Source organism: Heterodontus francisci, unplaced genomic scaffold (assembly GCF_036365525.1).
Source record: "Heterodontus francisci isolate sHetFra1 unplaced genomic scaffold, sHetFra1.hap1 HAP1_SCAFFOLD_398, whole genome shotgun sequence".
Taxonomy (NCBI): domain Eukaryota; kingdom Metazoa; phylum Chordata; class Chondrichthyes; order Heterodontiformes; family Heterodontidae; genus Heterodontus; species Heterodontus francisci.
In genome coordinates, this window is record NW_027140825.1 from 724,368 (window position 1) to 748,687 (window position 24,320).

A 24,320-nucleotide genomic window follows, 5' to 3' on the forward strand; every position below is an offset into this window, starting at 1 on the left:
GGCACAGAGTTAAGGTAATTGACAAAATAAACAGGGGTGATATGAAGAATAAAACAATTATGCGGTGTGTTGTTATCTGGAATGCGCTGCCTGAAAGGGTGGTGCAAACAGACTCAATACTAACTTTCAAAAGGGGGACTGGACAATTACTTGAAGGGGAAATTATTTCTACTGGTGGATGGGTCAATAAACAAAGGTCAGATATTTAAAATCATTGACAAAAGATCTACAAGGACAATTACTAGATTCCTTTTCACTCAGAGTTGTCAGAATTTGGGACACTCTAACTGAAGCAGAATGCTGACTCTATGTTTAAATAGAAGTTACAGGAACATAGGATCATCGGTACACAGGAGCAGGAGTAGTCCATTCGGCCCCTCGAGTCTGTTCTGCCAATCAATGCGATCATGACTGATCAGTGACCTAACTCTATATACCCCCATTGCCCCATAATCCCTTAATAGCTGTGGTTAACAACAATCTATCAATTTGAGATTTAAAATTGACAATTGTTCCAGCAGAAGAGAGTTCCAAACTTCTACCATCCTTTATGTGAAAAGATGTTTTCTAATTTCATGCCTGAAAAGTTCTGGCTCTAATTCTTAAACTCTGTCCCGGAGATCTAGACTGCACAACCAATGGAGATCGTTTCTCTCCATCTACATCATGCATTCCCCTTAATATCTTGAAAACTTTGCTCAAACCACCCTTTAACCTTCTCTTTTCCAAAGAATAGGAAATGTCGAATCTTTCCTTGCAATTTAACCCTTGGCGTCCAAGAATCAGTCTGTTTAATCTACACTACACTTCCCCCAAGACCAGCATATCCTTCCTAATGTCTGGTGCCCATAAATGCTCAGAGGAACTCCAGATGTGGTGTAACCAGGGCTTTGTATAGCTGAAACACGACTTCTACTTCATTCTACCTATTAACTATTTTGCTTTACTCGTAACTGCTTTCTGAAATAGCCACGCAGTTGTCAAGGGCAACTAGGGATGGGTAACAAATGCTGGCCTTGTCAGTGACGCCCACATCCCATGAATGAGCTAAAAAAAATGGCCTCAACCTCCTCCAGCCCCATACAACCCTCCCTATCCCTGTAACCTCATCCAGCCCCCTACCACCCTCTCTATGTCTGTAACCACCTCCAGCCCCCTACCACCCTCCCTATTTCTGTAACCTCCTCCAGCCTCTACAACACTCCCTATCTCTGTAACCTCCTCCAGCCTCTACAACTCTCCGAGATCTTTGTGATCCTGAAATTCTGGACTGTCCGATTTTCATCGATCCACCATTGAGAGCTGTGCACGTAACCACTCAGCTCTGCACCTTTCTTTCCATCCACCTTGACGATACTAACATACATGTTCCTTTTGCATGTCGGAACCCACTGGAAGGGCTGAACAGTCTATTTTTGTTCCCGTGCTGCTGTCAGCCAATGTTCCTGTACTTGTATGTTCTCCATTGTTGTGAAAGGCTCTCTTGGGATAGAACCACAGAGAGGTGTGAGGTTTTATTCAGGGAGTTAGCTTTTGCTCTGCTGATATTAATACTTCGGAACTGGATCTAAGATTTAGGCAATATCCCATCTACATAAATGTGCAAATATCCATTGTTCGATCGATCCACAATGTATCTGTGCATCCATCCATGTGTTTAGATATCGATACATTACTTGCTTGAGGCTGTACCTGTCTACCCAACGCTGTGTTTTGGTACTGTTGTTTAGTATAGTGTAGGCGGGAACGCCCAGCCTCTACATTTTGGGGAAGGCTCGACTCTAACAGTTTTGGGTGTGTTAGATGTTTATTCGATTAAGCCAGGATGGCTGGGTTCCTATTGCCTGTGTCATGCAGATGTTCCGTCCATGGATCTCTGCTCCTTTACTCCAGCAGGAGAGATGAGAATGACAAGGGAAGAACGTAGGTAAGGCGGTTTCCCGTTACTTTAGTCAGACCAAGACGATAGCCGAACCCCTGCTGTTGACCTTGCTCTGAATCACACGTGAGCCATCTCGCTAACCGAACTAATCGGTCCCCATCCTGCATGCACAACTTACTTAATAATTATGACGAACTCCAAGTAAAATTGTCCAGTATTGTCAGAGCTGTATCTGTGGACATCTGACTAACTGGTCCATACATTGATGCAGAGCCAGTATTGGGAATGTTTCCAGTGTTAATTGCCAACAACCCCGGTTAGTTTATGAGTTTACTTTGGCCAATGACACTCAAAGGCCAATATCAAATATTAATGATCGGGACAATGCAAATTAGCAGGACGCTATTGAGGAATGTTGTGACATGGTGATGTGGGAGCAGGAAGTAACCATCCATCATATTTTGTAGATGCCACGAAGTTAACGTTCCTGGGTGAGTAGAATATTGGTCGAAATATATCAGTGGGCTCAATCAGCACTGAAACTGTTGGGCAGTTTGCTCCCTTCCGTTTGAAGAAAGGGGAGAGAACATGAAATTTGGAAAATTAAACAGTAAGCATTGCAGTAAAGCAGCAAAGGTTAAAACAATTAAACATAGAGGAAAGGCGAGGTGGAGAGTGGAAGAAGGCTAGGGAGGCAACCATATACAGAGAGACACAGATTGGGAGCAAAATACAGACAAAAATGAACAGGAAAAGTCATTGTTAATTCGTGCTGGGATGCATTTATTGCCCACCCACAATTGACTTCTGAGTGGTTTGCTAGGCCATGATTTTATTTTTGTCATGGGATGTTTGCACCGCTGGAAAGGCCAGCATTTGTTGCCCATCCCTAATGGCCCTTGAACTGAGTGCTTTGCAATTTCAGAGGGCAGTTAACAGTCAACTGCATGCTGCAGGTTTGGAGTCCCATATAGGATGGTAGATGGGTTTTTACGACAATCAACGACAGTTTCATGGCACCCTGACAGATTTTTATAAATCGGTTCAATTTAAATCCCATCTGCGGCCATTTGAATTCACACAACCAGAACACTAGCCCGGGCTGCTGGATTACAGGCCCAGCAACATTATCATTTTGCTGGCGTCACGCCTGCGTTCAATGTGTTTTAGGTATTTCCACAGTGTTGTTAAGGAAGGAGTTCCTTTTTTGACCCATTTTCTCAGAGGGCGGATTATTCATTTTCAAACATTGCTCGAATCCCCCGAGAAATGTGTCATGAAGCCAGTGGTGATACTGAACACGAGCCTCCTCTCCCCACCCCCACTACACCATCTAAACTTCTATTCCTTTCTCCCTCATGTCAGGTGCATGGCGATGGGGGTTGGTGTGCAATGAGATCTGCAGGAATGATAACAGCACCGCACACATCAACACGACACCTGGGAAACTTGCACTAGTTTGGCAGATATGGGTCTCTCTGAGTGATAAGATAAGAGATAGCAGTGTGAACGATTTACTGTCTAGAGTAAGTGGCTTCTGTTTGAGGTCCCGTGGCCGGTATGTCCTGAGGTCCTGCACGTTGTAGAAGGTAGAATGTGGGTTATGAAGCGGGTAAGTGATGGGGGAAGGGGAAGGGGAGAAGGGGTGCAACAGAGAGATGGAATGGAGAGAGAGAAAGCAAGAGAGAAAGCAAGCAAGAAAAAAAAGCATGAAAGGAAGGAAGGGAGGAAGGACGGAAGGACGGAAGGGAAGGAAGGAAGGAAGGAAGTAGAGGAAAGGAAGGAGGCTTGAGTGGATGAATGGGCCTGTTCCTGTGTAAGCAGCTCAAGAGGGGCTGAATGGGATTCCTCTTCTTCCTGTATAACAAGGTCTAGAGGGGCTGAATGGCCTCCTGCTGCACCTGTGTAGCAGGCTGACAAGGGGCGGAATGGCCACCTCCTGTTCCTGCTAACAGTTTTGAGACGGAATGAACGGCCTTTAATTATGGTCCAAAGGACTAAAAAACTTTCAGCAGCTCAATCGAAACTGACTTCACCAAGTGAAGCCCTCGGGAGTCTTTGAAGAAGCAGGGCCTTGCAAAATTCGCGTTCTTTTTTGTATGAGTGTCTATCACCGTGGGGACAGGGGGGACACTGTGATAGAATCCAATGCAGCCTCCGTACAAAAACCTCGCTCTACACACCTCGAGGAAGATCAGCAGAAGAGCAGTGGCAACAGAGTAAACGAATAAACATCTCCTCTGGATTATGGCGGGAGCTGGGCCCTTTCAATCTTGTAGATGCCTCAGAATGGTCCAGCTTTATAACCTAGAGCATTCCTCTGGAAAAGAGAATAACTGTGTTATTTGTGTGAAAACTGGTTACTCTTCTACCCCTGAAACACCACCCCGGTGTCTTGGGACCAATATTGATGCTCAACCAACATCACAATGATCTGCTCATTAATCTCACTGCTGTTTGATGGGACTTCCTTGGTCCAATATCAGTTGCTCTGTCTCCCTGTGGTGACCACTTCCTAAACAAACTGCTTCATTGGCTGTAAGCTGCTTTGTGTGTCCTGATTGTCTTGACCAGTGCTTCCTAAATGCTGAGCAGGTCACTTTTAGCAAACTGTTTTCGACCGGGTTCGTGTAACATGATTTGCTGATGTGCGACAACAGCACCACTCAATTTCGGGACCGGCACCAAACTGACGGTGTTAGGTAAGATAAAGGGGTCTTTTGTTCTCTCTACCTTCATGTCTAGCTGTGTGCATTCCAAGCTTACTGCCCCCCCCCCTCCTCCCCGGACAGTTTAACGAGTTAGGCAGCCGGTTAGATCTGTCTCATGACCGCCGAGAATTGCCCCTAATTTCCCTCCTGCCACAAGCATCCGTTTGTCACTTTGGCGCGGTGTTTCTCTCCCCGGGACGACACTGGCCCTTCCTTCTGGTTCGCAAAGACCAGTCCAACGGGACGCCCGCTTGGTGATGTGTTCCACGGTAAACCGCCCGGCACAGACCCGTTCAGCTGCAAGGGTAACAGTTCCCGGGCCAGTTCATGACTGGGTTTAGGCCACTGTGCAGGAAACATAGCTTACTTCGGCGACGGGACCAAGTTAACAGTTTTCGGTAAGGGACTCTGTTCTTCCTATCAGATCAACATCTAGGTTTATATGCGGGGAGTAAGTTCAGATATTAGATGCAGAAAGGGGTTAAATCATGAGGACTTGGTTACTCAGACTAAGCTGACAGTCCCTTGAATCGAGATCATTAAAGGGTCTGATATAATCGAGGTGCTTGAGGTGTTGGATCGATAGAGAGAAACTGCTTCTTCAGGTTGGGGGGAGTCCAGAACAATTTAAATTCGAGCCGTTCAGGGGTGATATCAGGAACTCTCCCCGCACCCCCCACAACAAAATAATATGCTGTTGAGGCTGGGCATCGATTGATAAGTTCAAATTCAAGATTGTTAGATTTTTGTTAAACAGAAGTATTGACAGTTACAGAACCAAGGTGGGATGATGGAGTTAAGATTCAGAACAACCCTGATCTAACTGCATGGTGGAAGAGGCTCGAAGGGCTGAACAGCCACCTCCTGTCCCCCTGTTCCAACACCCTTTACGGGCCATTGAAACAGTCAGAACTTCAATGGAATAGACTTAACAATCTAGACTAGAGGGGGATTTTGCGACAGCCCCATACCATTGTGTAATGCTAGAGAAGCATATTTCGGAGATGGGACCAAACTGGTGGTTTTAGGTGAGTGAATGCATTCCTAATGCTGGAAAAGTTAATTCAATTTGGGAATTCACGTGGGGTGGTCCAGGGAGTGAAAATATGGGAATTTGGTGAATTGATTTCGACTCTTGAGCTGCCAAAGGGAGACCTACAACTGCTGAATTCACGTCACTGGATGGAAAGGGGTTTGAGTGGGGACATAAGGTAGGGTCTCTAAAATAAACAGTGTAAACAGCAATTGCAGCTGCAAATGAGAACAGAACAAGAGGACACAGGCACAGAACGAAAACTGTCAGATTCAATTCTTCAGTATGCCGTTATGGACTGCATATGATTAAAAAAGCAGAGGCTCTGGATAGAGCAAAACAAAACATATTTACAAGTGAGCTCCCAAAACTGAGAGAATATAACCACAGGAAAGAATGAAGAGGCTGGTGCTGTTTTCTCTAGAAAAGAGAAGGCTGAAGGGAATAACCTGATCGAGGTATTTAAAATTATGACAGAGGCAAGATGATTCTACTTGTTGGGGAGACCAGAACCAGGGGACCATCAATATAAGACAGTTACTAATAAATCCAATATGGAATTCAGGAGAAGCCTTTTCAACCAGAGAGTGGCGAGAATGTGGACCTCGCTACCACAGGGAGTGGGCTGAGGCGAATAGCAGAGATGTATTTAAGAGGGAAGCTGGATAAACATATGGGGGAGAAAGGAATAAAAGGACCTATTGATGGGGTGAGATGAAGAGGGTGTGAGAAGGATAATGTGTAGCATTTAATCGGCTAGGATGTAGTGGGCTGAATGGCCTGGTTCGGTGCTGAAGTGTCGATATGATTTGATGTATTCCCCATTAACCTGAAGCGTTTAAATGGATGAGAAATATCAAAAGGGATTTTTTAAATTTGTGAATGGAGACTGGGTGTAGAATGCACATTGAACGGCCTGGGAAACGTGAGCTGAAAGTCCAGGGCAGATTGCGAATGATCTTTCCTCATTTACCAGAATCATGCCGGAATTAAATTGTGGGGGCAGGTTGCTTAGAGATGTTGAGCATTGGAGATTAAGGATTGATCCAACTGATGTGTTTAAGATAATGAGAGGATTCGATAGGGCAGATAGAGCTGCAATTTACGCGGGTGTCAGAGCCCAGAACAAGGGTGAGGGTGGAGGGGAGCATTAGCTTAACATTAAAGCTTGGCCGTTCAGGGGTGATGCCAGAAAGGACATAACTGAACAAACGGTGGTGGAAATCTGGGCCTCTCTCCCCTATGAAACTGCTGAGGCCACAGGGTCAATTGTCACTTCCCAATCTGAGAATAATAGAGCCTTGTTAGGAAAAGGGTTTGGAACACAAACAGGCTGATGGGGTTACAATACAGATGAGTCATGACCTCACTGAATGTCAGAACAAGCTCGATGGGCTGAATGGCCTACTCCAGCGACAGCATTTCTATGTTCCTTTGTGCCAATACTCCTGGAGGTTCTTTCTAGTTGTGAAAGGCTCCTTCAGGACATGAATCAGAGAGAGGTGAGAGGTTTTGATGCAGGGATTTAGCTCTGTGCTCTTCTGATATTTACTACTTCGGAGCTGGTACCAAGTTAACTGTTTTAGGTACGTTACCGTCTATATAAACATCTATTGTTCCATCATCCATAATGTATCGGTCTGTGTATCCATCTTTATGTTTATCTATCGACATAGCTACTTTTCTGTCGGTGTATATGTCTATCCAAAGGTGTGTTTTGGTAATGTTGTTTAGTATAGTGCAGGCGGGAGCTACCAGCCTTTACATTTTGGAGAACGTTCGGCTCTAATAGTATTGGGTGAGTTAGACTTTCATTCAATGAAGCCAGGGATGCTGGGTTCATCTTGTCTGTGCAGGCTGGTGGTCATCTGATGGACTGGCTCTCTGCTCCTTTTCACCAGCAGGAGAGAGAAGCATGAATGGGGAGGAGTGTCTATGAGGAGGCTTCCCCTTGCCTTCCCCAGACACAGTGAGAAATGAATCCGTTCTGTAAGCATTGTTCTAACTGGCACGTTCGCCAACTGAGCTATCTGGTCCCCAACTTGTGTGTAGAAGTTAATTAATAATTATGAAGAACTCCATGTAAAATCTTCCTGTATTATAAGCACTGTATCTGTGGACATCTAACAGATTCACAGATGGATGGATAGACGGTACTGTGAATGTTGCTAGCTTTAATGGTCAAGCCCCCCCTCCCCCACCTCCCCACCCGGTTATTTTATGGGTATACTTTGTTGTATGGTCAGCTCATGTTAGTCAAAGGGCAATATCAAATATTAATGAGATGGACACTGAAAACTGGCAGGGCGCAATTGAGGAATGTTTTTGTGTTGTGACATAATGATGTGGGAGCAGGAAATAACCAGCCATCATATTTCGGAGATGGCACTAAGTTAACAATCCTGGGTGAGTGAGATATTTGTCGAACCATATCATTGGTCTCAGTAAGTATTAAAACTGTCAGCAAGTTTTCTCCCGTCAATTTGAAGAAAGGAGAGAGAAGGTAAACTTGAGAAAAAACAAAGAGTAATGAAGCAACAGTTAAAAAAACTAAACATAGGGGAATGGCGAGGTGCAAACGGAAGAAGGCTAGGGAGACAAACCATATCTACAGAGAAACAGATTGGGAGCTAAATGCAGGCAAAAGGGGATTGAAAATTAGAGAGAAAAAGATGGGAGAGGTGGAGACAAAGACAAAAAAAATGACAAAACGAGGTAAAGACTGAAAGGGCGGGATAATAAATGCAACCCAATACAAAATGATGCAACTGCACTTAATTAACCGGTGTGCAGAGAGTTAAAGATTCCCTCACTCTGTTACAACTGTGTAACATTGTGTCAGGGAGCAACGACTACACATTTGGCGATGGCACAAACCTCGTGGTTTTAGGTAACTGATTAACGTGGCGTCAGTCAGAATCATTCCGCACGGTCTGATATGGTATAGTCTGATTGAAATTTACAAGATTAATATATGAAGATAACGCTAATCATATTTCCTATTCAGGTGCCACCTGTTTCTTAACAATGACCGATTGTGTGTGTGGAAATCAACAAGTGATAGCTGTCTGGGAAATCAGACTCTGAATGACCTCCCCCTGTCCCTAATGTTACTCCAGCGGTTTAATGCGAGGAGTGAGTTAGAGAGAGAGCTAGGTCAAAAAAAGGGTTAATATGTTTGAAATGACCAGTTGATGATGCTGGAACAGACCATCATTGGTGAAGGATTCACAAGGAGTTCCGTAAGGAAGTGAGGATTAACATTTACAAATCACTGGTTAGGTCCCAGCTGGAGCATTGTGTGCAGTTCTGGGTACCACACTTTATGAAGGCCTTAGATAGGGAGCAGAAATGATTCACCAGAATGGTACCAGAGATGAGGGGCCTCAGATAGTTGTAGAGACTGGAGAACCTGGAATTATTCTGCTTTCAACAGAGAAGGTTAAAGGGAGATTGAAAAGAGGTGTTCAAATTAATGAAGGTTTTGGATAGAGTTAATAATCAGAAACAGTCTCCATTGGTAGAAGGGTCGGTAACCAGAGGACACAGGTTTTGAGGCAATTGACAAAAAGGACCAGAGGCGGGATGAAGAGACATTCTCCCACAAAGGTAGTTACTGTGATCGGGAAGGCACATCTGAACTGGTGGTGGAAGTTGGTTCAGTCGTGACTTTCAAAATGGAAATTGATAGATACTCGAAGGGAAATATCCAGGACTATGTTAAAACCCTTTCATGAAGTCAGCAGAGGTCCTATGGGCCGAATGGTCTCCCCTTCAGTAATGTATATTTCTGATTCTATGACCTTGCTCGTGAGCCACAAATGTAAATTAGGAGATATATAAATTAAGGAGATGTGATCTACAAACCCTTTCGAGGACAGGGTCCAAGTGTGATATAGGCAAGACCTGCACCTCGCCTTATGAAGTTTTGTTACAAGGGTCTCTCATTGTGTTCTGGCAATCAATATTACTTCGGAAGCGTTACCAAGTTAGTAGTGGCAGGTGAGTCCAGGAATGTTAGGCCAATTCTGAGAATGCATGTTGTCTGAAATGGTCGGAAAGATGCTTAAGGCTCCGGGTTCATTGGAGAAAGACATTTTTCCAATGCATTTAAGACACAAACAGAGACAGAGAGAGAGAGAAGGAGAAAGACTGATTCTTGAACTGGATCTGTGTTTAAAGAAGGGAAAATTTCTCCCATTTAGCTGATCATGGACAAACAAACAAGAGCTGTATTATTCACTCAAATATTCGGCAACCTTTCAGGGACCAGTATAGTTTAGTAACAGGGCTGAAACACTGTGTTCTGGAAGCTACGAGTATTTCTTCGGTGACGGGACAAAACTGACTGTGTTGGGTGAGTTGGACGTTCTTTGAAAAAAAAATGATTGTAGCTCACGCTGTTTCTGAGTTTCAGTTTGCAACTGAAATGTTGCATTGACAAATAACAAAAAAATTTCAGGCAGCATTTCCAATGTGCATAAAAGGCAGAATACATGGAAAATACTAAGATGCACAGGGAAATACATTTTTTTAATTCGTTCGTGGCATGTGGACCAGAATTTATTGCCCATCCCTAATTGCCCTCTGAGTGGTCTGCTAGCTCATTTTTTTTCATCAGATATGGGCGTCGCTGGCAAGGCCAAGTTTTGCTGCCCAACCCTAATTGCTCTTGGACTGGGTGGTTTGCTGTTTCAGAAGGCAGTTGAGAGTCAACTGAAGTCTGAAGTCACTTATATGACAACAGGCGGGGTTTTCTGACAATTGACGATAGTTTCATGCAGTTAAACCAGACTTTCATTTATCAGTTGAAGTTTAATTCCTCTAGCTACCCCCGGGATTTGAACCAGAACATTACTAGCACAGTGACATTATCACTTTGCAACCATCGCCCCTGCACTCAATGGGGTGTAGGTCTTTCCGCAGTCCTGTCAGGGAGGGAGTTGCAGATTTGTGAACCGTTTTCTCAGAGGGCAGATTATTTGTTTCCAAAAAATGCTGTCATCGTTCTTCCCCCAGAATGAGTGAAATAAAACATCATAATTACATTTAATTATATAGAATTTACAGTGTGTCAGCAAGCCAGTGGTGAAACTGCACACGAGCCTCCTCTCACCCTTACTTCATCTAATCTTCTATTCCTTTCTCTCCCATGTCTTTTTCCAATTTACTCCTTGAAAGCATCTCCAAAATCCATCTCAACCCATTCCCTGTGGTAGTGCATTCCACATTATTACCACTATCTGAGAAACGAACTTCCCTTTCTATTCCTCACAATGATTTTCTAATTAACATTATAATGCCCTTAACATAAAGAGTCAAATCTCCAGTGCATTCTGTGTGAGGTTTTGCATCAGTGCACCAGCTTCATTGCTCTTCGACCTGTAGTTATACTATTGTCATGTAACATTGTGTACAGGAAATACTCTGTATTACTTCGGTGACGGGACAAAATTGATTGTTTTAGGTGAGCACAGAACTGAAGCTTTTGTTGTTTTCGTTAATGAGGATCCTTGAGATTCTCAGACGAAATTAGATGCTCTAAAATACATCATGTTCTCGGTCACAGGATCACCTCGCCGATTTATATTGGCAGCCGGACCTGCAATATCTTGGTTTAAACATCTTTCACCTTTGTTTTCAACTCACCCCAAGGCCTCGCTGTCTCCCTGTCCCTGCAACGTCCTCCGGCCCCTACAAACCTCCCTATCCCTGTAACCGCCTCCAGCCTCTATAACTCTCCTTATCCCTGTAACATCCTCCAATCCCGACAAATCTCGCTGTCTCTGTAACCTCCACCAGGCCCTATAACTAACCTTTTGTTCTCCTGTCCAATATCTAGGGTGCATTGCCGCTGTCTTTACATCACACATTAATAGTATGTAAATCTACAATTTGAGTACATCATTTCGAAGACGGTGCATTTTAGCATTTCTAACTTGATGGGAGTTTTAACACTGACAGGCATCACTGTGCTCAAATAACTACGATTATACTTTTGGCGATGGGACCAAGTTAGTAGTTTTCGGTAGGTGAACGGTTACACCATTGTATTCATTTTACAGTTTAATTGCTATTATGTTGCCTCCAATGGGGAGTGGCGAGGGTTTAGTTAATGATTTGACCCAATCTCCAGCCTGCCTTTAAAAGAGATTAATTTGCTTCTCTTTTAGAGTAACACTATTGTTAAATTGTTCCATTCACTATCTACTGGGATAGTCAAACTTGATAAAGCCATTTGTTGGTCTATTGTTATATTCTGTGATTGCCCACAACTCTCCATTATTCTAGTTATCAATGGGAATATTAAGAATCTCATTGTAGCTTTTTATGTGAAACTAAAGCCGTACTGGGATGTCGAACATCAGATATTTTGATGGAAAACCCTCTGATTTCACCTCTCGCAGAGGAATTCGTAGTAAAAGTACATGATAATAATTGATTGTAAAAGATCTCTGGAACTCCCTCTTCAACAAAAAGCTGTGAATCCTGGAGGGCGATTAGACCTGACAAAATTGAGATGGAAATAACTTTGTTTGGGGAGGTTATCGAGGGATATCGAGATCAGAATGGTAAATGAAGTGAGGTACAGATCAGCCTTTGAATAGAGGAGCAGGATAGAGGGGCTGAATGGCCGCCTCCTGGTGCAATAGGTTGTCTGGAGGGTAATAGTTTTGTAATGGGAGTGTAACACTGTGTTATGGAAAGACCGAACCATTATATTTTGGCCAAGGGACCAAGCTCACAGTTTTGGGTATGTAAATGTTAAAGACTTTGTTTGTCTAACTAGTCCTTGAAGCGGCCAACACTCCCAGCTTATACACACTACTGAGTCAGCGGCGCTTGAGATGGCTTGGCCATGTGAGCCGCATGGAAGATTGCAGGATCCCCAAAGACACATTGTACAGCGAGCTCGCCACTGGTATCAGACCCACTGGCTGTCCATGTCTCCGCTATAATGACGTCTGCAAACGCGACATGAAATCGTGTGACATTGATCACAAGTCGTGGGAGTCAGTTGCCAGCGTTCGCCAGAGCTGGCGGGCAGCCATAAAGACACGGCTAAATTGTGGCGAGTCGAAGAGACTTAGTAGTTGGCAGGAAAAAAGACAGAGGCGCAAGGGGAGAGCCAACTGTGCAACAGCCCCGACAAACAAATTTCTCTGCAGCACCTGTGGAAGAGCCTGTCACTCCAGAATTGGCCTTTATAGCCACTCCAGGTGCTGCTTCACAAACCACTGACCACCTCCAGGCGCGTATCCATTGTCTCTCGAGATAAGTAGGCCCAAAAGAAAGAAAAGAAAGAAGAAGGGATAGTCTATCATCATATTCTGCAGTTTCCCATTACTGTCCAATTTTCGAATTATCAACCAGCACATCGACAATCTTATTATCCTTTCAAAAATATAGAAAATGCTGTGTGACATTAAACCGACAGAGAAGTGCATTGGGTTGTCTAACGTAGAATGTTATGGTGGAAATGCCTTCTTGTGATTGGCTGAATTGTTTTGGAATTGGGAGACATTCCTCAGGCTCTTTTCTCAGGAGGGTTATTGGGTGGAGTAGAATCCAGGATAGACATGGCTGTAAAGACATGACCCTAATACTTTTGTCAATCCATACTTTATGGGCTTGCAGCCAAAATTAAGTCAACAATTCTGAGCTTTTGCCGCATAAAATTGTTAACCTCACACTAATTAATAAAAATGACCACTTCGATTTTGTTTTAGAAGATTGTGCTTTGCCTTCATCCGTATAAAATTCAATCCCATTCTTAAACAGAGTTTGTTCAGCTTGTTATGATTAACGTCCTGAAGCAGTGATCTTCTGGAATGAATGCTCACTGTTGATAATGGGACAGACTTCTAAAAAAAACAGTTGATGGAAATAATTAGACAAATATGCATGTTGGACACAAGAATACCACTCTGCCCATCTTACTAGAGTCGGCTGTTGGGAAATGTTCTCCAATTCGCCTCCCTCACCCCTTTTCTTTCTATACAGCCCTGCAATTTTCGCCTTTTTGAACTATGATCCAATTCTTTTTTGAAGTTCAATATGCAATCAGTATCTATCACACTTTCAGGTAATGCATTCCATATCACAACAAGTCGTTGTGTAAAGAAATGGCCCCCTCAATAAACATCTGGATCTTTTGCCAATTGCCTTAAATCTATGTTCTCTGGTTGTGAAATCTCCGGCCAGTGGAATCAGTCTCCCCCTACTGATTCTAACAAAGCCCTTCATGGCTTTGAAATCAACTATTAAATCTCTCCTTCACCTTCTCTGGGAGAACAATCCCACCTTCTCCAGTCTGTCCACATAACTGAGTCCCTCATTTCTAGGACCATTCCAGTAAATCTCTCTCTGCACGCTCTCCAAGACCTTGACATCCTTCCAAAAGTGTGGTGCCCTGAATTGGGCACGAGACTCCAGCTCAGGCCTAACTGAGGGCCCTGGTAGTTTTACAACTGGCCTGTGACATTGTGTTCAGCTGGGACCTCGATCTCTTACTTTGGCTCTGGGATTACGTTCTAGGTAGGTAAACAAGAATAGATCTCAATATTCAAATTTTATTCGCTCTAAGTGTTCATTCATTGCTTCGTAATTCTGCCAAAACTCACAAACCTGGCCACATACTGGAAAACTTGAGTAAATTTGTATCCCAAGATGCACAATTTTTCAAAGACAACGTTACCAGACTTCTCTGTGTCTACCCTCTGGAACCCCCCAACCCTTTCATAATCTTAGACGCCTCTTTCAGGTCACCTCTAAGCCTTCTCTTATCTATCATAATGGCTATTCAGTCTTTCCTGATAGGTAAATATGTATGAAGACGAGAACTGTGCACAGTGATCCAAGTGTGGTCTAACCGAGGGATATGGAGACCAGAACTGTGCACAGAGCTCCAAGAACGTCTAAGCAAATTTTACCATAATTTCTCTGCTTTAAAATGGAATGGTGGAGAAAAGGACAGACAAATCTACACATTGCTATTGGTTGAATTATAATTGTTCAAAGGTGTCAGAGCATTCGATGAAGTATCGTGTAATCATTGGTCCCCAGCAGTTTTAATACTGCTTTGTAACACTGTGTTCTGGAAACAGCACACCTCTCCGCTTTGGCGATGGGACAAGATTAACAGTTCTGGGTATGTAAAACCGAGCGATTAATCTTCACCAATGTAAAAGCAGAGAGGCAAGGCTCAACTAGTAGTGATTATCTTAAAGGCTGAACTCAGGAAGGGCCACTGTCGAGTTCATAACAGATGCAAACCCGAGTCAACGATTTTGAAAGGACTCCAATCAAACACAAGAAGCCACAAAGGACCATTCATCCCTTGAGCCTCTTACACCATTCACTTAAATCATGGCTGAGTTTTATCTTAGCTCCAGCTACCGTCTTTGGTCCCATAACCTTTAACACACTTACCCAACAAAAATGATTGAATGTAATAAACAAAGACTAGATCTAGTCAAGGTTGTAGAAGATTAGATACTAAATGGCAAACTCACCTAGTCTTCCTTCAAGAAAATAACTAAATTGAGTGCATAAGGAATTGACTTACATTTATGATGAAACACTATTTCAAATCAGAATTCAAAGTGAGAGGTACGTGGCAATGTCCAAACAGTTTAACAATTTCACTACTTGCTTTCTTGGCATACTAAATAAATATAGGGAACAAGCTACTGCATTGGCAGTCTACGGGAACTGTTAGGCAATCCTAGTTTTCTGATAGGAATGTAGCATTGTGGATGTAACTACTAACTTTCATTTTGGCCCCGGTTCCAAATTAACAGTGTTGGGTAAGTTTTAAAAAATGTAACGTTTTGAGTGCGTCAATTAAGTTAGTTGTATATTTACCCATGGCATTGCACTCCAGTACATAACTGCACAGTGCTGTATGTCTGACCCTGCTACCCAGATTTCCCTCGTTGCCCCACTTATTACCAAATTATCGTAATAATTATTATATTTATTTCGCAATATTTCAGCAAGATGTATTCTGAAAACAAGTAGGATAAAGCAGAGAAGATTAAGTGGTGGTGGGAGGATTGATACCAGGGAGAAAGGATTTCAGCTTTGTAGAGAGACTGGAAAAGCTGAATATTGTTCTCCTTGGAGCAGAGAAGGTTAAAGAAGATTTGCCAGTGTGGTACCAGGGATGAATGACTTCAATTGTGTGGAGATACTGGAGAAACTGGGGTTGTTCTCCTCAGAGAAGAGAAGGTTAAGGTGGGAATTAATATCATATTCAAAATGTCCAAAATCATATGTTTTGTAATAGAGTAAATAAGAATAACTCATTTCTGCTGGGAGAAGGGTCGGTAAGCAAAGAGAACAGATTTGTGATTGGCAAAAGAAACAAAGAGGGAGATGAGTATTTGCTTTTACACAGCCAATTGTTGTGATGTGGAATGCACTGCCTGAAAATAGCTCAAACAATGCATTTGATGCATACTTGAAGGCTAACAAATGTAGGGTTATGGTGAAACAGCAAGAAGCTCTGGGTGTTCGCAGAAGATTGAGCAACCTGAAGGCTTAATTCTAATTGGTATCCTCTGATGCAGTGCGACATCGTACTTGTCTGCATCTTTAATATTGACTAATATCCAATAATAACAGCAAACAAAGCACAGGGCTTCCTTTGCAGGGGATCAGCTAGCATTCCAAAGCAGAGAAGTTACATGAAACTTATATAGAACTTTGGTTAGATTGTTGCAATTACAATGAATTTCGATGTAAAATCCCCAGCACCAACTCCATCCATCTGGAGGGGAGAGACACTCTTGTTAGTTTTCGTGTAGGGTTGCAGCATGGTGCTTCAGGATATGAACAGTATTCTGGAGGGGGCACGAAGCTAAGCGTTTCGGGTGAGTAGCTGACAGTACAAGAGGTCTCAGTTAATGATGGATGGACCAAGGTCTGCTGTTGTTATACGGATGCAGTTCTCTAATTGTGGGGAGGGATTTTAGCAGATGAACACGAGGATTCATTTCACGTGTAGGGGACATTTACGCGGGATTCGTGCATAGTTCTGTCAGTGAGGCGGTGGCTCCTTATTTCTGTAACTTCCTCTGGACCTAAAAGAAACCATGATGATTTCTCTGTGCTCCTCCAATTCTGGCCTCTTGTGCATCCTCCCCTCCCTCGAACCCACCATTGGCGGCTGTGCCTTCAGCTGCCTGAGCCCTAAACCCTGGAATTCCCTCCTTAAACACCTCTGCTTCTCTCCCTCTCTCCTTCTTTAAGAAGCATCTTAGAACCTACTTCTTTGACAGGTCACCTGTCCCTAATATCTACTTCGATAACTCGGTATCAAGTTGCTGTCTGAGTTGCTCTGATGGCGTGATTTTTCACTGCATCAACGGTGCTAGTTAAATGCAATTTTTTTGTTGTTATTAATCACCAGGTAGGCCTCGCCTTGAGTATTGTGACCAATTCGTGGCTAACACACTTTAGGAAGGATGTCAAGGCCATAGAGAGGGTGCAGAAGATGTTTACTAGAATGGTACCAGACATGGGGAGGTTTCACTTGTGTTTAGAAATGGGAGAAGCTGGGATTGTTCTCCTTAGAGCAGAGAAGGCGAAGGGGAGATCAATGTTGTTTCAGTAAACTTATTCTTAAAATAAAGACACATTCGCAAGTAACCAGGAAAAGCAGACAAAATATAAAGGGAAAATTAATTGAAGACAAACAACAGCGTGGCGAATCCCAGAGGGAGGAAGTCCCAATAAAAGTACAATTGTTAAGACCAAAATTAAACTTGTGTTCAGCCCCTTTGGAAACAGGTAGATTTTGGACAGCAACGTGCGCAAGGCATTTTCTTGTATTGCAGCAAAGGTACCAAACTAACTAGTTCTAGGTAAAGACGCACCATTGTCAAACTGCATCTGTCAATTGCAGCTCAACTGGTTGAGAAAGAGACCAGTTCTCAAAATGCTGCTTGGGTTTAAGTATTTCAGTGAAGTTACACAATGGTAACACTCTTACCTCCGAGTCAAAAGAAAAAGCGAATTCCACATTGTCACTATTCTCTGGGTGAAGAGACGTCTCCTGAAATCTCCAATGGTTCAATATTCAGAACAGAAATATAACAAGATTAGGCATCAGTCATTGTGTTAATGATTTTATCATTTTAATATTCATGGAATTCTCACAGAGTCTTGACTGTAAACCCAAACCTGTTCAGGTATTTCTTTCGCAATATTACGCTCATAGAGCTTGAGAGTTGAAGAACTGACTGTGGAGTGTAGTCACTGTTGTAATGTAGGGAAAGATTTCAGCCAAAATGCGCACAGCAAGATCCCACAAGCATCATTGCACTAAATGACCAGATAACCGGAAATGGTGGATGTGAAGTGTTGAATGAGGGATAAATATTGGCTCGGACACACTCCCCTTATTTTCTTTGAGCCAATACATTGTTTCTCAAACGGTACAATTTTAAATTGGGTGCAGGAACAGAGAAACCAGGGGGATGTATGTTCATAAATCTATGAAGTTGGCAGGGCAGGTTCAAAAGGCTATCAAAAGGCACACTGAATCCTTTTGGCTCTGTAAACAGAGGCACAGAGGGCAAAAGCAAAGCTGTTATCATGAACATTTATAAAACACTGTTTAGGCCTCAGTAGCAGCATTGTGTTCCATTTTGGTGCCACCCTTTGGAAAACAGGTTAAGTCCCCAGAGAGAATGCAGAGTAGATTGACTGGAATGGTTCCAGAGTTAAGGAAATTCAGAAATCGTGAAGGGATTGTAGAAGCTGGGATTGTTCTCCTTAGAGCAGAGAAGGTACAGGGAAAATTTTAATCGAGGTGCTGAAACTCAGGAAGGCTTTCGATAGAGTTAAAAGGGAGAAACCTTTTTTTCCAGTGGTAGGAGGTTCGGTAACCAGAAGGACACAGATTTAAGGTCGTTGGCAAAAAAAAAGGGGGGATGAGGAAATATTTTGTTTAAACAGCGATTTGTTGTGATTTGGAATGTAATGCCTGACATGGTGCTGAAAGCAGATTCAATAGTAGCTTCACTTCAAAAGTAGCTTTCAAAAGGGAAATAGAGAGAGTTTGAAGGTACATAGTTTACTGGGTTATGTGAGAAGAACAGGGTGGGGAGTAGGATTAATTGGCTAGTTCTACCAAAGAGCTGGAATTCACACAACAGGCCGAATGGTCCCCTCCTTTCATGTGTGAGTTTACGGTAGCACTAATTATTAAATATTACATTTGGGGGAAGAGACAAGAGTAGGATTAGAATCATAATACAGCACAGAGGGGGGCCATTCAGCCCATCGAGTCCATGCCAGCTCTCTGTCTGGCAATCCAATCAGTCCCACTCCCTCGCTCTATCCCTGTGGCCCTGCAAGTTAATTTGCCTCAAGTGTCCATCCAATTTCCTTCTGAAATCATTCATTGTCTCTGCTTCCACCACCCTTGTAGGCAGCGAGTTCCAGGTCATTACCACACGTGGCTTAAAAGTGTCCCTCCTCACATCCCCCTGCATCTTTTGCACAGCACCAGAAATCCGTCTCTTCTGGTCCTTGTACCAACAACTAATAGGTGACGCATTTCTTTGTCTACCTTATCCAAATCCGTCATAGTCTTGGACACTTCTATCAAATCTCCCCTCAATCTCCTTTGCTCCAAGCAGAACAATCCCAGCTTCTCCAACCTAACCTTGTAGCTAAAATCCTTCATCCCTGGAACCATTCTGTTAAATATCCTCTGTACCCTCTCAAGGACACTCACAACCTTCCTCAAATGTGGTAATCAGAAGTGGCTGCAAAACTCTAGTTGTTTCCGAACCAGAGCTTTAGAAATGTTCCCCATAACTTCCCTGATAGGAAAGGGCTCTAGATAATGGGACATGGTGAGTGATAGCCTGGTTATTGAGAACAGGCTGGCCCAGAGTTCAGGGTAACACTTTTCAGATAGACAGGAGAAACTCTTTCATAATGAGACAGACTTGTACTTCACTCAATGACGAAGAGGTTCAGATGATCAGTTTCTGCCACTTTGGGTTAAAATGTACAAAAGCAGGTCGAGGTTGCAAACTGATTCTACGTTTTATGACTGATCGGTGTTTGGGAAACAGAGAGGTTTATTCTGGAGTTGGCACAAAATTAACTGCTCTGGCTAGAATTGAAAGGTTGATATTGTTTGGTGGTTTAAAATTCTCAAGACGGGTTTCATACTCATCCATATTGTCTTCATTTACTTTTCCTGCAGGCGAAAACGATACGATTAGGCCTGCCAAAGTTACTGTCTTTGAGCCCTCTCCCGAAGAGATTAGAGAAAAGAAAAAAGCCACTGTGGTCTGCCTCGTCAGCGACTTCTACCCCGACAACATCAAGATCCACTGGCTTGTCGATGGCAAGGAGAAAGATGCCAATGACACGAACATTCACACTGATCTCAATGCCATCCTATCAAAAGAAAATACATCTTACAGCATTAGCAGCCGGCTGAGATTCGACGCCCTAGATTGGGCTCGGTCCAAGAACGTTGAGTGCAGAGTAGATCTCTACACTAACGAATCAGTGCCGACAACAAGCAGTTCAACATTAGCTGTCAAAGCAGGTAGGCACACTAGTGAGACCAATACCATTTTATTTCAGCTTCAAAGAAATCAAAAGTTGCATTTATATAGCACCTGTGCTCTTATGAAAGTACGAATAAGCAAGTAGATGTATCAGTAAGTCAATAAATAAATAAATAATTCATGAAATAGAACAATATTGTCGTGTAAAGGGGAAGATATGGTTAAACACTCAATTAAAATGACTCTCAATATATTAGACTACAGTGCGGGACTCAATTGTGATAATCTACATTTACACAGTAATTTCATAAAATATTCTGATGCTGAATGTTTATTGATTTCTCTTTCTTTTCCCAGAAATGTGCGGTATAAGTAAAGGTGAATATCTATCTGCTTCTATCTGTATCTGGTCTCCACACTTTGTAAAGGAGGTGAAGGTCCTTGAGAGGGTGCAGAGGAGATTTACCACAATGGTTCCAGAGATGAGGAATTTTAGCTACAAAGTTACATTGGAGAACCTGGGTTGTTCTCCTTGGAGAACAGGAGATTGAGGGGCTATTTGACAGAGTTGTACAAGATTATGACAGGTTGACAATAGGTAGACAAAGAAAAGTTGTCCCCATGAGTTGCTGGCATAAGGATTGGGGGGGGGGGGGGTCACAGTTTTCAGGCTTTGGGAAAAAGATGCACTGGGGGGGGGCGGGGGGGGATGTGAGGCAGAAGTGTTTTATGCAGCGAGTGGTAATGACCTGGAAGTCACTGTCTACGAGGGTGGTGGAAATGGAGATAATGAATGATTTCATAAGGAAACTGGACGTACTGTTGAGGGTAATTAACTTGCAGGGCAATGGAGATGGAATTGGAGAGCTGGACTGATTGGATTGCTCTGTAGAGATCCTGCATGGACTCGATGGGCCGAATGACCTCTTTCTGTGCTGTAATGACTCCATGACTCAAAAAATATTCACCAATAATTCTGGAATTATTACTGTGTCAGACACTTCATGTATATTCTCATTTCAACATTTCCAAGCTGTAGTTTTACAGTTATACATACTATCATGCACAACGAGTTTATGAGAAAACTCCTCTGGGAGGGAAAGGCCGTTGGAATTTCGAGACCAGCCGAGTCGAATGATATAACCTCACGGTCCTCTTGGGTTCACGACCTCAGGGAAATATGTTGCCCTGTGATGAGGGAGAGGGGACGCCTGGGGATGGGAGGGGAGGGAGCTGTGTACACTTGTCTTAAAACGTACAATTCCTTGGGAGTTCATAGTGTGAATCTGGCGTGGAGATAAAAGGGACAGTTCCACTTCCCAGAGGTTAAATTAGTTTAACACATCATCTCAAAGAAGGTTCCTCCAAAGTTGCAGTGCAGCACACACGCTGTCTACTGGCACTGGGAGAGTCAGTCTGGATTATGGGGTTCATGTCTTTGGACTGGGTCTTGAACCCACAATCGTACGACTCAGACAGGAGAGCGTTACCCACTCAGCTCGAGCTGATACATACGTGAGCCATAGCTGACACATAAGTTACAGCGGCCCCAATTCAGATCGGCCATATTGCTGAACTCCATTTGTAGTAAGGAATACCCCAGGGCTCCTTGCGTCAAAGGGAGATCAGTTCTGCTTTCGCAGCTCGACCCTTACATTGGGCTCCTTCACTGACACACATTACATTTTCACGCAGTAGCATTTCTTGCCTTGAGAGAACAGAGATTGCAACATTTTCTGTTACATTTATTTTACAGAGGCGAAAATCCAAAGCATGGCAACAGCAAAACTGACATACCTGATCCTCATCTGCAAAAGCATCTTTTATGCAATTTTCATCTCAACAATTGCTTGGAAAACTAAGGTAAGATTAAAGTTACTGAAGTTCTTAACATAGGTATTGTAATGGTGAAACTGGGTAAAGAAGTTTCTCCTGAATTCCAGACTGAAATTACGAGTGACTATCCGATATTCACGAGCCCACGTTTTGCATTCCTGTTGCACGCAGATGGAATACACCAATTCACTTTCCATTCATTCCTGCGCCCACAACACTAACCAACCAATTTAATCCAGTTGAATACAATTGTCAATGTTCTGGAATTTCCCTTGGAAAATAATTGAACTTATTGTGATTTTACAAGACTTTATATGCAAGGTTAGGAATGCATGAGCAGGAAAGAGCATGTGCATGGTTCGTCTCGATTATTCATGCACATGATGATCTGGTCAGGACACTGATGTCGAGTCATTGGAGAGGGTGAAGGGGCGATTTACTTGAACGGTATCAGGGTTGAGGGACCTCAGTGATGTGAGGAGAATACGGACGTTGGGATTGTTCTCCTTGGATCAGGGAAGGTTAAGGAGAGATTTAATAGAGGTGTGCACAATGATGAAGGGTTTGGATAGGACAACGAATGGGGTAACAGCTTCAAAGAGGCAGCAGGATTGCCCAACCAAGGACACAGCTGTAAGGTGATTAGCCAAGGGAGCAGAGGGGCAGGTGAGAAATATATTTTGAGCCAGCGAGTTGTTGTGGTTGAGAATGCACTGGCTGAAAGGGCGGTGGAAGCTGATTCAGTAGTAACTTTCAAGAGGGAATTGGATGAATACTTGTTTGAGGGGGTTGAGGTAGTGGGGGAGGGAATAGTCTCAGGGCTATAGGGGAAAGAACTGTGAAATGGGACTAAATGGACAGCTCTTTCAAAATGCCAGTATAGGCACGCGGGACGAATGGCCTCCTTCTGTTCTGTATCAGTCCATAATTCCATGACGATAATAACGCCCTCTTTTTTTTATCATATACCAGACGTCTTACAGCAAAAGGTTTGACTGATCGTCGCAAATTAATGAACTCAAAAGATGGATAAGCAGCAGAACACACGAGGGAGCAAGGGGAGAGAAAATACGATTATTGTGAATATCTCGGGGGTGAATTTCGTCTAAACCACTCCCGCTGTACTCGCGTAACTTTGGCGGACAACCCTAAATACCCATCACCACTGCGGGAAACGAACAGAGGAAATTTTAAGACCCAGTCTGTCTTTTCCACTAGAATAAGTCCTTTCATATTCTCGTCAATGTATTAAATTCCTGTTGTCTCAGTAGGTGAAGCTTTGAGAAACGTGCAAACTTTTTTTCCAGTTTATTTTGTCTGTTTATTAATTGTTAGTCTGTGTTGTTTGAAATGTTATAAAGAAACATACAACCTTACAGGACGAAAGGAGGCCACTTGGCCCATCGTGCAAGTGCTAGCTCTTTGAAAAAGCCAGTTGTTAATGCCAAGGCGATCAATTCCAGCTTTGCTGATCTCTCCATGAAACTTAAGTCCCTCATTCCGTGCAATTCTCGTAAAGCTGTGTATAATATTAAGCAGTAGTAAACAAATTGTAACTTCAAGTTCTGTTTAGTGCAACTATTAATGTCTTTTTTCCCTTTTCTGTTAATGCAGAAATGTTATTACTATTTGTATCAGACACCTCATCGATTGCAGATGGAAAATGCGCTCATAATTGTCCATTATTTGTCGTGGGGTTCTCAGTGGATCCAGTATCGACAGCTCGCTTGTGATCTTCTACATTTTTTTTTCTTTTCTTGTTCACTGGTTAAGAAATAAATAGAATATTTCGACAAAGAAAACCGTTTCTCTCCACTATTATTTCATTTTTACCCCACGCGCTTGGCACAACATTTCCAAACAACATTAAAATATGCAGGTAGACATTAGATTAATTTTATTGGGTAACGGGATCAAGGGATATTGAGCAAAGATGGGGAAATGGGGTTGGTGTGCAGATCTTCCATGATCTAATTGAATGGCGGAACATGTGCCGGGGTTTAATGGACTCCTCACACTATGCCTATGTAATAGGCTCGAGGGGCTGAATTGGACTCCTCCTGTTGCAATGCAACAGGCTCTCCTGGTTTGAATGACCTCCTCCACCCAATTCTATGCAACAGCATGAGAGGGCAGAATCGCTTCCTCGCTCTACGTGGCAGCTTCGAGTGGGCTAAATAGTCTCCTGTTTCCCTGTTGCTATGTGTAACCCATCCCTGACAGCCACTGAGAAGGTGTCGATGAACTACTTTCCTGAATACAAATGAATGTCTTTCTAGGCCATTTCAGAGAGCGGTTATGAGTCAACCACATTG

General features: G+C 43.1%; 1 gene segment (V, D, J or C); it reads left to right on the forward strand.

Annotated features, from left to right (window-relative positions):
* The first annotated feature begins 1,378 nt into the window (after positions 1-1,378).
* On the forward strand, positions 1,379-23,807 carry LOC137361223 (T-cell receptor beta-1 chain C region-like). The segment is given in 6 exon segments: positions 1,379-1,453; positions 1,731-1,923; positions 19,857-20,207; positions 20,527-20,547; positions 21,926-22,032; positions 22,978-23,807. Coding segments are annotated over 6 exon segments (774 nt in total).
* The last annotated feature ends 513 nt before the right edge of the window (positions 23,808-24,320 follow it).